The sequence below is a fragment of the Eleutherodactylus coqui genome, chromosome 12 (assembly GCF_035609145.1).
Source record: "Eleutherodactylus coqui strain aEleCoq1 chromosome 12, aEleCoq1.hap1, whole genome shotgun sequence".
Lineage (NCBI taxonomy): Eukaryota > Metazoa > Chordata > Amphibia > Anura > Eleutherodactylidae > Eleutherodactylus > Eleutherodactylus coqui.
In genome coordinates this window covers 44,840,236-44,853,099 of record NC_089848.1, presented here as the reverse complement: position 1 = coordinate 44,853,099, position 12,864 = coordinate 44,840,236, and the positions used below count along the sequence as shown (strand labels likewise).

The 12,864-nt window shown below is 41.9% G+C and overlaps 1 protein-coding gene across 1 annotated transcript in view; it reads right to left on the bottom strand.

Moving 5' to 3' along the window:
* Positions 1-1,886: 1,886 nt before the first annotated feature.
* Positions 1,887-12,864, bottom strand: part of TRIM71 (tripartite motif containing 71) — a 56,669-nt gene continuing 45,691 nt past the window's right edge. The window contains exons 3-4 of the mRNA XM_066584860.1: positions 9,182-9,316; positions 1,887-3,813 (exon numbers count right to left, since the gene is read on the bottom strand). Coding sequence (XP_066440957.1) covers positions 2,362-3,813; positions 9,182-9,316 — 1,587 coding nt within the window. The 3' untranslated portion in view covers positions 1,887-2,361. The remainder of the gene's footprint in view (positions 3,814-9,181; positions 9,317-12,864) is intronic.

The following is a 12,864-nucleotide window of genomic DNA, read 5'->3' as shown; positions in this document are numbered from 1 at the left end:
ATTTAAGATGGTATTACTTTGGAAAAGCTTCACACAATATAAGACAATTTTATTAACAAATTGCTCTGGTAATTTTTAGGTTTGGTCTCAAATAGCAGATTATCCCATGTATTAAAGCTGGATTCTCACAGTGGTTTCTTGTATTTTCATGACTTTCACTTTTTCTTAAAAAGGTCAGAAACAGGTGGTTAGATGCCATTTTAATGTTAAAGTCTATAGTGAAATACAGAAGATATGGCATTTTTCCCTCAGTCTTCCCTAGAGGACTTATAAAAGGACCTAAAAAACGCATACACACAAGTAGGGGGGGGGGGAATCTAGCTCAAAAAAAAAAATTCCATGACCACTTGAAGTACATGGCATTTTTAACTAGTGTTTAAAGGGCCACTCCAGTGAAAACACATTCTTCCATCACTGTACGCCTTACCTGTCACACTATGGGCACATCTATGTTCCCAACTTTTATGCAGAGCAGCCTCCTGTCTGATGCTTATGAGAAACCATCTTGATTTTAAGATTTCCCCCTGCTTTCTGTATTACTTTATGCTGTGCTGCCAATCCCATAATGCATCAGCAAAGCATCACGTGACCAGCTAATGCCAGTACCATCTCTGCCTGATGGGAGGACAGTGTGATCATCAGTAACCTAAATAAGCCAAAGACCATAAATATACAGTCATGGAGGATGAACCGTTCTCTTCATTATAACAGACAAGAATCTCTAATCATCAGTAGTTGTGATAAAATTTTATGCCCCCCACCCCCACCCCATGTGAAGAGCCTGTGTGGTACAGTCCATGCAATTCCGTCACACATGAATTTTGGTGATTGATACTATAAAGAACACAGACAAGCAATTCCCAGATAAATTCCCAGAGAGGAACTATCAGATAAAAAAGAATAATTGAACATGGTAATACTAGCTGACAAATGCTGGGGGACTAGTTATATAAATGGGGGGGGGGGGGGGGGGGGGGGGGAATCACCGAAATGGCCTCTTCAAAACTCTGGGGTTGGTGTCTTTGTGAAGAAGTCTTAAAAGTAACGCAACCTATAAATTAGGATTGTATATGCTGTAAATTGTCCCAAAGTAAATTGAGTATTTAATTTTTCCGCAATTTTTACATTAAAAATTAAATTAATTTTTGTCTACATATCATAAATAAGACGTTAAAGACTGGATGTCATGAACTGCAGATATGGACACAAGCTACTATGTTAACGGTGGCCTCCGCAATGAAAGCGCAAAAAACAAAATCCCATCAAATCGCCATATAAATATAAAAGTAGTAGATCATAGCGTTGAAACAAATATTGTAACATTAACCAATTGTACAACTTTACTGAATTTTACAGCATCATTTCCGCAAAACACCAATACAACCGGGATACTGGCGTCACGTGCGCACTTGCTGGAAAGGATTCAGTATTGGTGCTTTCCTAGGACCATCTCAGGCTATACCCATCGCTAATTTGGCGCAAAGCAGATTAAAAAACACTTTTCAGAATGTAACCAGTAAAACGCTCGCTTTGTTCCAACGAGAAAATAGTTTGACCTTTACATGTTGTGCTTCATACTTCACAATACTACCCCTTCAGGGGGATTCAAAAAAAGTCTTTTGAATATTTAAAAATTAACACAAACTGTCAATTGCGCGCACACAAAAACATCTAGAACTGGAATTTGTAAAAAGAACACTGACTTGAGAACAAGCAAATGATCAGTATATCCATAAAAACTCAGCATCACAATGTACTAATAATACAACACAGAAAATAGAACATTGTCTTCGGTTTTTGAGGTATGCCACAGAAAGAAAAAAAACACCCCAAAAAAAAACCATAAAAAAAAACACCCCCCCTCCAAAAAATAAAACCCACCACCAACTTCTAGAATTTGCATACTGAGGTATTTTTCGTTTTGAGGTAATATACAAGGTGTCCTCTGTTGCAGCAGCACGGGAAAAGGAGGAATTCGAAACTTGGTTAAAGAGGACACAAAAGCATTTTTCAACAAAAATGTTTGTTGGTATTTTTCCTGACATTCTTTAAAGTTTATAGCCCTTTTTGGCTTTTTTTTTCTTTTTCAGAAGAGATATTTTTACACATTCTCTTAAGCAGGTGTAGTCCATTTAGTTTCAATCATTCGAAGTGAGGTAAACTGATTATAAATTTTGTGCAGGACAAGAAAAACAAAATCAAAAATAACACTTGAGAATCTGAGGTAGATTGGTCTTCCCAATTGTTTTCTTCACAGGCTCTACTTCTGCAGTTTCCAGAAAAAACAAAAATGAGGTAGGTGCGCTGTCTTGATATACTTTGATAACATTTCCCTGAGACAATTTTGTGTTTAAAACCAATTTAAAAGGCTAGAACCCGGTTGTTACCAAAATCGACCACAATAATTATGCCATCCGGTGTGACAGCTATGCCCGATGGACGATCCATCTGACCAAAACCACTTCCGTGAGTGCCGAACTTACAGAAGAATCTGCCATTTGGCTCAAAAACTTGGATTCTGTGGTTTCTGGAGTCCGCCACAATAATGCGTCCTTCTTGATCAACGGCAACACCCTGTGGTCGCAAGAACTGCCCATTTCCTGTACCCTCTAAACCCAAGAAATGTGCTGTCTGGCAGTCTGGCTTGATTATCAGCAGTCGGTGGTTGTTGAAGTCAGTCACCACAAAATAGCCATCTTGATTAAATGCCACTCCACGTGGAGAGTCAAAGTGCTTCCAGAGAGGACCATCAAAGCCATACTTGGTTAGGAATGTCCCATCTGAGCAAAATAATTGAACACGATGGTTCCGAGTATCAGACACTAGAATCTTCCCTTCTGGATCAACAGCAACATCCCAAGGGTAGTTAAATTGCCCATTCTTAATCCCCTTCTCCCCAAATTTCAGTAAGAATTGGCCCTCAAAGGAGAAAATTTGGATACGGTGGTTATCCTTATCGGCCACTATAATCCTACGGGAACTGTCACAAGCGACACCAGCGGGGCGATCAAACTGGCCAGGTCTTGTACCCAGGCCGCCAAACTTGTTATGAAGTGTGCCGCATGGTCTGAAAATCTGAATGCGGTTGTTGCTCCTATCAGCCACAATTATATATCCTTCTCTGTCCACACAGACACCCCAGGGACGACAAAGCTTTCCATCAGTATCACCTTCTCCTCCAAAAGTGAGTGAAGGTAGACCAATGCCTAAATAGCATCGACCCGATTTCACATTGACTTTAAAAGGGCTGTTCTCAACGTGCTGGTTGCATACCATTACAGAAATAAGATGTTCTCCCTCAAGTTCAGGCCTATAACTAACCAAATATGTACCATTCATCTGATCAGTAACCTCAACTGTGAACAGATTTCCACCAGGACCCATCAACAGAACAGTTATAAGATCACCACCTTGCAAACAGGCTTCGCCATCATGGTCATAACCAATGACCGTGAAGGAGGTATCTTTGCCTTGAAGGGCCCTTTTCAAGCCTTCTCCTGAGGCCTTTGTTAGTGCTGCAAATGCTCCACCACTGGCTATACCCATAGATTTGATTGCAAGATAAAGGGTTTGATCAGGGGGTGTAAACATAATCCGGTCATCCTCTTGAAGCTGTAACAAGCCTCGAGCATTTTTTAGATCTTGCACCTGGGCTAAGACACGGTCCCGAGCTATGAGAATATCCATCGTACAGCCTTCATCTAAAACCTGCTGAACTGCATTGATTGTGCTGTCCAATTTGTTAAGAGCCTGGTGGAGTTTGTCAACATGGTGGTACAGAGATTTGGTTTTCACTTGACGAATTTTCTCAACCTGCAAAAAAACAAGACATTCCTATTAAAAACACATTGAAGAAAGCAAGGGATTCTTCAAACATGTATGTTATGCTCAAAACGCTCCACAGAATTAAAAAAAAAATGTTAAAGATCTATATAGCGCCAACACATCCCGCCACACGTTACAAATCAGAGGGGACAAGGGCAAAATCAGACTTCACATAGTGTAGTAAACTAAATCAATTCGAACAATAGGGGTGAGGGCCATGCTAAGCAAGAGTTTAATGAAAACACAGATCTGGTACCGTGTTAGCCAGTAGAGCAAAGTGTGATTGTTCTCAGCAAGAGAAACCCAGTAATCTTGTAGATATGATACCTTTTAATGGCTAACAAAAATACATGATGTAATAGCGAGCTTCCGAACCAACGCAGGGTTCTTCTTCAGGCTAATGGATTGGATCTGAAGAGGCATGGATATTTATACCCTCTTATAACATACATACTTATGACAAGGCACAGATATGGATGTGATTGGTTCGCACTTAAAAGGAATTCTGCAACAGCAAACAAACTTTTTTTTGTCTAGGCACTGATAGCGGAGTGAAAGTTTTATGGTCCCTAAATTACTGTTGGAGGGGGGAAAGGCAGGCAGTCAGTCCATCCTCGTGTGGGATGTTGGAATACAAGGATTCCACATCCATAGTGGCCAGGATGGTGCCATTGGGGAGGGGACCTACGGTTGACAGTTTGTTCAGTAGGTCTGTGGTGTCTTGCAGGTAGCTGGTTGTGTTTCTTACCAGTGGTTTGAGGATGCCTTCCACCCATCCTGAGATTCCTTCAGTGAGGGTTCCCACACCTGAGATAATCGGCCTTCCTGGGTTGCCAGCTTTGTGTAGTTTTGGAAGCATGTAGAATGTTCCCACCTTGGGGTTCTGATATTGAAGGGCGGTTTCAAGTCACAAAACCACAGAAGAATTTGGGAATATAAATTGATAACAACCTTTGACACGCTGAATACTGGGTTAAATTATTCCCCAGGATTTATGCGTGAATGGGAAGTGTGAGACATTTTTTATTATACAGAGAAGACCCCCATGGACAGTAATTCAGGGACCATTAACTTTCACTCCCTTATCAGTGTTTAGCTAAAAATGTTTGTGTATCTCTTGTAGCAATTCAAGCCTGCTGACTCCCCCCCTCCAACAGTAATTTAGGGACCATAAAACTTTCACTCCGCTATCAGTGCCTAGACAAAAAAAGTTTGTTTGCTGTTGCAGAATTCCTTTTAAGTGCGAACCAATCACATCCATATCTGTGCCTTGCCATAAGTATGTATGTCATAAGTATGTATAAATATGCATGCCTCTTCAGATCCAATCCATAAGCCTGAAGAAGAACCCTGCGTTGGTTCGCAAGCTCGCTATTACATCATGTATTTTTGTTAGCCATTAAAAGGTATCACATCTACAAGAGTTTGAAATTGGAGGAAATAGGTGGTGGCTCAAGGTACGAAAAGTGCTTCTTGAGTACAAATGGCTCAACCATCTTTTTCTAAAAAGGCTAGTACAGGAAACTGAATGAGCCAAATCACCAGCCGATATCTGCACACACACAAAATACTTGAAAAATAGCCGTTGAGTGAATAGCATCATCTGACAAGGAAATAGGGCCCATTCACACAGGCGTATTTCACAGACAGCACAAGGACCAATTATAGCGGACATGCAATGTTCACTGTCTGTGGGGATCTGCATAGAAATACAAGAACCAAGCTTAGTACATAGATAAGATACTAGGGGGATCACGTTTTTATGTGCCTTTCAGAAAAAAATTTTCAAAAAATTGCCATGATTAAAAACAGCAACAAAAGAAAAAAAATGGATCCATTAGAAACAGCACAGTGGACATTCAGTTGTGTCCCCTTATTTTGTAGTGCTCCTAAATATAAGTGGTGCAAATCTAGACTAAGTTGGGCTCTTCATGTTGAGTCTTTGTCCATGCTGCCTGTCTTAGGTTTCCAATTATTATACCAAAAACTGCATTGAGATGGAAGCCTGAACGGAACAATAGCCTTTAACATTGGGGTAGAAAAATGTCCTCCACTGCACATTTCTATCCTTCTGAAAAGGCTGACAGATGAAAACCTTGTGAAACTGAGACCAAAGTGTCCTCTGCTTCACATATGAAAGGGGGTGTTTAGTTGTAAGCCATTGATGCTCTAGGTCATCAACACTAGATTGGCAAGGGTCTGCTGCATGGGACCCTCACCAATAAGCTGTTCTCTGGGCTTCTGTGTTTGTACGCTTAACAGATTTCTGCAGGAAACAGACAACTCCTTTCCCACTGCAGTGGCGGGGCTTGGTATTGCAGGCAAGCTCCTGTCTACTTTAATGTTTGCAATACCAAACCTGGCCACTACTGTGGGAATGGGGCTGTCTGTTTCCTGCAGAAATCTGTTAAGCGTACAAACCTCCTGGCTGCCGTCTTGGCTAGTGTGCTTGTGCAGAAAGCAAACAGCTGCCAATCTACTATTGATGGCCTATCCTGAAGATAGACTATCATAGTAACATAGTTTGTAAGGCCGAATTAAGACAATGTCCATCTAGTCCAGCCGGTCTATCTTTTTGTGTTGTTGATCCAGAGGAAAGCAGAAAAAAAAACCCCAAGAGCAGAAGCCAATTAGCCCTTTGGGGAAAACATTCCTTCCCGACTCCCTAATGGCAATCAGACTAATCCCTGGATCAACCACTAATATTTCCTACCTGCTGTGTATCCAGATTAACAATTAACCTAAGATTTATATCCTGTAATATCCTTCCTCTCCAGAAAGACATCAAGTCCCCTTTTAAACTCCTCTAAGGATTTTGCCATCACCACATCCTCAGGCAGAGAGTTCCACAGTCTAAATGCTCTTACAGTAAAGAATCCCCTTCTGTGTTGGTGATGAAACCTGCTTTCCTCTAGACGTAGCAGATGTCCTCTTGTTACCGTCGCGGTCCTGGGTGTAAACAGATCATGGGAGAGATTCTTGTATTGTCCCCCCCAATGTATTTATATATAGTTATTTGATCGCCCCTTAGACATCTTTTTTCCAGGGTAAATAATCCCAATTTGGATATCCTCTCCGGGTATTTCAGCCCTCCCATTTCATGTATTAGTTTAGTTGCCCTTCTTTGAACCCCCTCAAGCACTGCAACATCTTTCCTGAGCACCGGTGACCAGAACTGTACGCAGTATTCCATGTGGCGCCTGACAAGTGCCTTATATAATGGAAGGATAATGTTCTCGTCCTTCACCCCTATACCTCTTTTAATGCATCCCAAGACTTTATTTGCTTTTGCAGCAGCTCACTGGCATTGGTTACTCCAGTTAAGTCTACAGTCCACTAGTACCCCCAGGTCTTTTCCCATATCACTTTTCCCTAGCTGTACCCCATGTAGTGTATATTTGTTACATCCGTGTCTCCTGCCCATGTGCATAACCTTACATTTTTCAACATTGAACTTCATTTGCCATTTTTCTGCCCAAGCCCCCAGCTTATCAAGGTCAGTTTGTAGCCGTACCTTGTCCTCCGTTGCATTAATTATCTTGTATAATTTTGTGTCATCTGCAAATATTGATATTTTGCTGTGCAGTCCCTCTATCAGGTCGTTAATATATTAAACAGAATGGGGCCTAATACTGAACCCTGTGGCACCCCGCTAGCGACTGTGGCCCAATCAGAGTACGAATCATTTATTACCACCCTCTGCTTTCTATCTCTGAGCCAATTTTTTACCCACTTACACACGTTTTCGCCCATTCCGAGCTGTCTCATTTTGTATATTAGCCTATTATGCGGCACGGTGTCAAATGCTTTAGAGAAGTCCATATATACGAGATCAATAGACTCTCCCAGTTCAAGCCTAGAACTTACTTCATCGTAGAAGCTGATCAGATTGGTCTGACATGATCGATCCTTCATGACCCCATGCTGGTGAGGAGTTATACTGTTGTTCTCCTTGAGGTATTCTAGGATGGCATCTCTCAGAAACCCTTCAAATATTTTTCCCGTTACTGAAGTTTACAACTGGACAACCCCTTTAAAGGCTATGATTCTATCTAGGCTTACGTCTCAATGTTGCTTTCAGCATAAAAATCGGAAACCAGACACAGCAAGGGCGGAGGCAAAGGTGCAGTTCAAGAAGAACCTTACAGGTTTAGAAAACATGTCCTAAACGCATATTTAGGATTTCAGCCGCAGTTCAGCAGCGCTGCTGAATAGAGCCACCTGATTGGCTCTTCGGCACCACGTGACAGTTAAGCAGCCGTGCACTACACACTACAGTTAAGCAGCACGGTGTTAGGGTGTTAGGGTTACGTAACCCTAAACCTAACCCTGTGCTGCCTAAGTGTAGTGTGTAGTGCACGGCTGCTTAACTGTAGTGTGTACTGCACGGCTGCTGAAGGCAATCCGCGTGCACGCTGTGTAGTCACGTGCTGCCGAAGAGCCAATCAGGTGGCTCTATTCAGCAGCGCTGCTGAACTGCGGCTGAAATCCGAAATATGCGTCCTAAACGTCTCAATATCATGTGATATGACCAAATGCCATACTTTGCATTCATAGAATAAGCTTTCACTACCACATTTTTTTAATATGAGAGTCTAATGAAGATTTCAGTTTACATTTGCCCATAGCTTCTGAATATGGTTCTTTAAACACACGTACACTTTTACTAACAGTGCGATACACTTTTAAAGTGCATAGACGTGGAATTTTCATTTCCTCATTTGAAGATGTGAAATCTGCAGTATAAATGGGCATGCTGTGGATCCTCTGTGCAGTGTGCAATAAGGGGGCCGCCACACTGCCAGCTTTCCACAGAGAAAAACTGGCAGCGAACAAATAGACAGGGGCCAAATCCGAAAAAGATGGGGTAGATTTTCGATGGGTTTCAATCTCTGCATTTCAAAATGTTGTAATCTGCTGTCAAAATCCGCAGTACAAATAGACATGCTGCAGATTTAGAATCTGCAGAGCATTTCAGAAATGTAGCTAATTCTGCATTACATTTTTCCCACTCCAACTGCATGAGATTTTAAGTCTCAGACCCTTGGCTTTTGCAAGCCCCACTGCAGAAATTCCACAACATTTACAACCCTCCCCCACCAACGTGTGAAAACACCCCAAAATACTGCAGAGTTTCTGCAGCCAATTCCAGGACTAGGACAGATGCCCACCAGGAACCTGCAGTCCTATAAATCTCATCTTCCAAATATTTTTCAACCTCTGACAGGAATTTTAAAAATTGGCTACTTTAAGGGGAAGTTATATTTTTAATGAACATAATCACCAAAGTCATCTAAAGCAAGACAATCTGCTTTAAAACGAGCAATTCCTCCGTAATTATAAGATTGTTACTAACCTTCCACAGCAGCTCGCATTCCCTCTCCTCGAGTGCCTTCTTGTATCGGAATGTGACTGCTTTGATCTCAGTTTGCGCTACTTTGGCCTTCATCTCAACTTGCTCTGCCACCGCTTGGGCCTGCTCGAGAGTAAGCTGCAAGATGAAATAGGAAACCATGTTCACAATGTAAAAAATGCACTCTCTTACATGTTCCATATATCTCTACTAATGGCACACGCCTCGGTACCGGCACGGAGGTCACCGTGTTCACAAGATCCTTGCACTCTCTTACATGTTCCATATATCTCTACTAATGGCACACGCCTCGGTACCGGCACGGAGGTCACCGTGTTCACAAGATCCTCTCAAATGTATAGCAGACCAACAGAAACATTTATCATTTCCGACAGGTTTTTACTATCTTGACATCAAACAACAGGAGCTTGTTTGGCATTACGGCCATAGCGGATGCCACTTTTGTATCCAAAAACCTTTCCATGCATCAAAGTCATAAACGAGAATAAAAAGTTGATGTTTACTAGAATTAAGTTACCAATAGTTTCGCTGCAGGCAGGCAAAAACTCCTTAAGGCCTTGAACCAGCTCACTTTACTGTGTTCACCACAGACTTACAACGTGAAATAAATAAATGTTACAAAGTAAAAAAGTATAAAATATAAATTAGGGCTTAATTATTCAGAGATCCTAAAACTGGTGATTTACGACCAGAGTTGCTCATCTTGATTGGCCAGGCGATAAAATCATGTTTATAAGTCTATACAGTACGTGGTCTGTACATTGGAAGAGGGTATATTTCTGCAGCTCTCAACATATATTGCAGGAAAGCAGACAGACCAAATACAATTTGGCATGAGGGATATTGCAGTTCTCTGTTTGGGGACCTTTTGGAGGGCAAATTAGTAAACCCGATTTTTGCTCCCATTGAGTTTAATAGGAGTCCGAATAAACCGCCCAAATTCATGAGGATTTTTGTGAAATAATCCGTATTACAGATTATTCCACTAATTACTCATCCCTATTTATGGCAAAATTTTTATCCTGAGGATATGCATAAAGTAGGTTTAGGTGGTGCTCGCCACGGTTGCTTACCTACACCCCACCCCTGCTTCTCCAAATCAGAGTGAAGGTCTGCATGACTGCGTTATTTTAAGGCCATGCAGTCGTGTGTTTGAGCCGCAGGTACTTGAGGCGGCTGCCATTACCTTGTACTGACAGAAGCACCTCCCAGCCTGTCTGATCAGACCATAGCACAACCAATGAGGACTCTGCTCATCAGAAGATGGAGGCCGCCTTGGCTGTGGTGAATTTGGGGTATTGATACTAGAAGGGGCTCCAAATTAAACAATCCAAGCTGTGTGCTCTATGTCTACATCCTTGACCCCTGGTTTTTAGCCTCTACCTATGGTGGAGTTGATGGATTAAGGCTAAGAATGGGAAAACTCGCAACACAACCCCCTTGTAGCTCATCAATGACAGCCACGTGGAGGAAGGGGGCTGGACCTACCACAGCATACCCATGGAGGAGGAACCTTGGGGAAAGTGGGTGTCAATGGCTACAGCTGGACTTCATAGCAGTAGGTAGTTGCTACCAGGGGCTTAGTTTTGTCCTATAAAATTGCTGAGAGTATTTGGAACGGATGTATGAAAGGTGACCCCACTGGAGTCATGGACTTTCTCCACCTCTAGAGGAGGGAGAAATAGCTGGTGGTTTAGGGTGGCACCACAGTCAGTGCTTCTTTCAAGTTGGTATAAACACTGGGTGATGCTCGAAATCCCGACCAACAGTGGGTGGAAGCACGACAGCAGCATTAGCAGAGTGGGCATTGACTTGAGGGTGGTAACAACAGAATAGCTGGGAGTCTCAGGCGGCAATGGATGAAAATTGTGAAAGTCTGAAGATGCCATCGATAAAGGAGGTGCGATTTGAGATTGGAATTTAGTAAATATTTGGTAGGATCTGAAGGTTGGCATTAACATTAGGGAGTTTGTGTTAAAAAGGTGGGGAAAAAGATAAAGTGAGAAACCAAAAATGTTTGGATAGGAAACTCCGGAGAGATTGGTTGTAGCTGGAAGAAGCCTTTGATACTTTAGAGTGAATGAAGATAAAGAAAGAATGTCTACAATCTACAAATATGTCAAGACCTGCGAGTCGCTGGGAGACTCATATATTCTACTAGGTTTTGTAGCAATGAATTTAAAAATCTGAATACTGCTAGTGATTGGCTGTAGACATTACATGGGTTTATGACAATATCACTGCTACAGCCGTAGGTAGGTAGGACCAGGAGGAAGGGGGCAGGAGGGAAAAACAATGAGTACTGCTTCTTTTGTTTCACTACATTTCCTGAAACTTTCTTTTTTTCTTTTTAAATACCCAGATCAACCCCTCAGGGTTAGTACTACACCAAAATGTCTGCCTTAATAGTTCCTTTAACCCCTTAATGACGCGGCCATTTTTCGTTTTCCATTTTCGTTTTTTCCTCCCCCCTTTAAAAAAATCATAACTCCTTTATTTATCCATCCACGTCACTGTATGAGGGCTTGTTTTTTGCGGGATGAGTTGTATTTTTCAATGGTGCTATTTAAAGTACCATATAATGTACTGAAAAACTTTTAAAAAATTCTAAGTGGAGTAAAATGGAAAAAAAACGACATTTTGCCATCTTTTAGTGCGTCTTGCTTCTACGGCGCACAAATGGCAACAAAAACGACATGATAACTTTATTCTATGGGTCGGTACGATTACTACGATGCCAAACTTGTTTAGGTTTTTTTTTACTATACTCCTCCTTTTTTTTTTTAAAGACATAAAATTTTTTTCAATTATTTTCTGTCGTCATTTTGTGCGCGCGATAACTTTTTTATTTTTCCGTCGACGTAGTTGAGCAAGGTCTCATTTTTTGCGGGATGTCCTGTAGTTTCTGATAGTACCATTTTGGAATACATATGACTTTTTGATCGCTTTTTATTGCGTTTTTTCTTGGAGACAGGGTAACTAAAAAAGTGCATTTCTGGCGTTCTTCATTTTTTGTTTCGGACGACGTTCACCGTGCGGGAAAAATTATGTGCTACTTTGATAGATCGGACTTTTACGGACGCGGCGATATCAAATACATATTTTTAATTTATTATTTAGATTTTTTAATAATAGATATGGCAAAAGGGGGGTGATTTAAACTTTTACAACTTTTTTTTTTTTTCAATTAAAAAAAAACTTTATTGATTCTTTTTTTTACTTTACTTTGAAGTCCCCCTGGGGGACTTTAAGATGCGATGCTTTGATCGCTCCTGCAGTATGACGTAATGCTATAGCATTACGTCATACTGCTTTTTGACAGGCAGCCTGTGAAGCCACCCCACGGGGACGGCTTGATAGGCAGTCTGCTAAGGCAGCCCTGGGGCCTTTCATTAGGCCCCCGGCTGCCATGATACGTGCAAGGCTCCCCCGATCTCACCGCGGGGGGGGCCGCGCGGGACCCCCGAACATCGTTCGGGGGATTTAAATGCCACTGTCAGAATTGACAGCGGCGTTTAAATGGTTAATAGCCGCGATCGGCCGCGCGGCCGCTCGCGGCTATTGCCCGCGGGTGTCAGCTGTTATAAACAGCTGATGCCCGCACTGTATGAAGAGAGGTTGCCACGCAACCTCTCTTCATACATACCCCGACGCTCCATGACGTA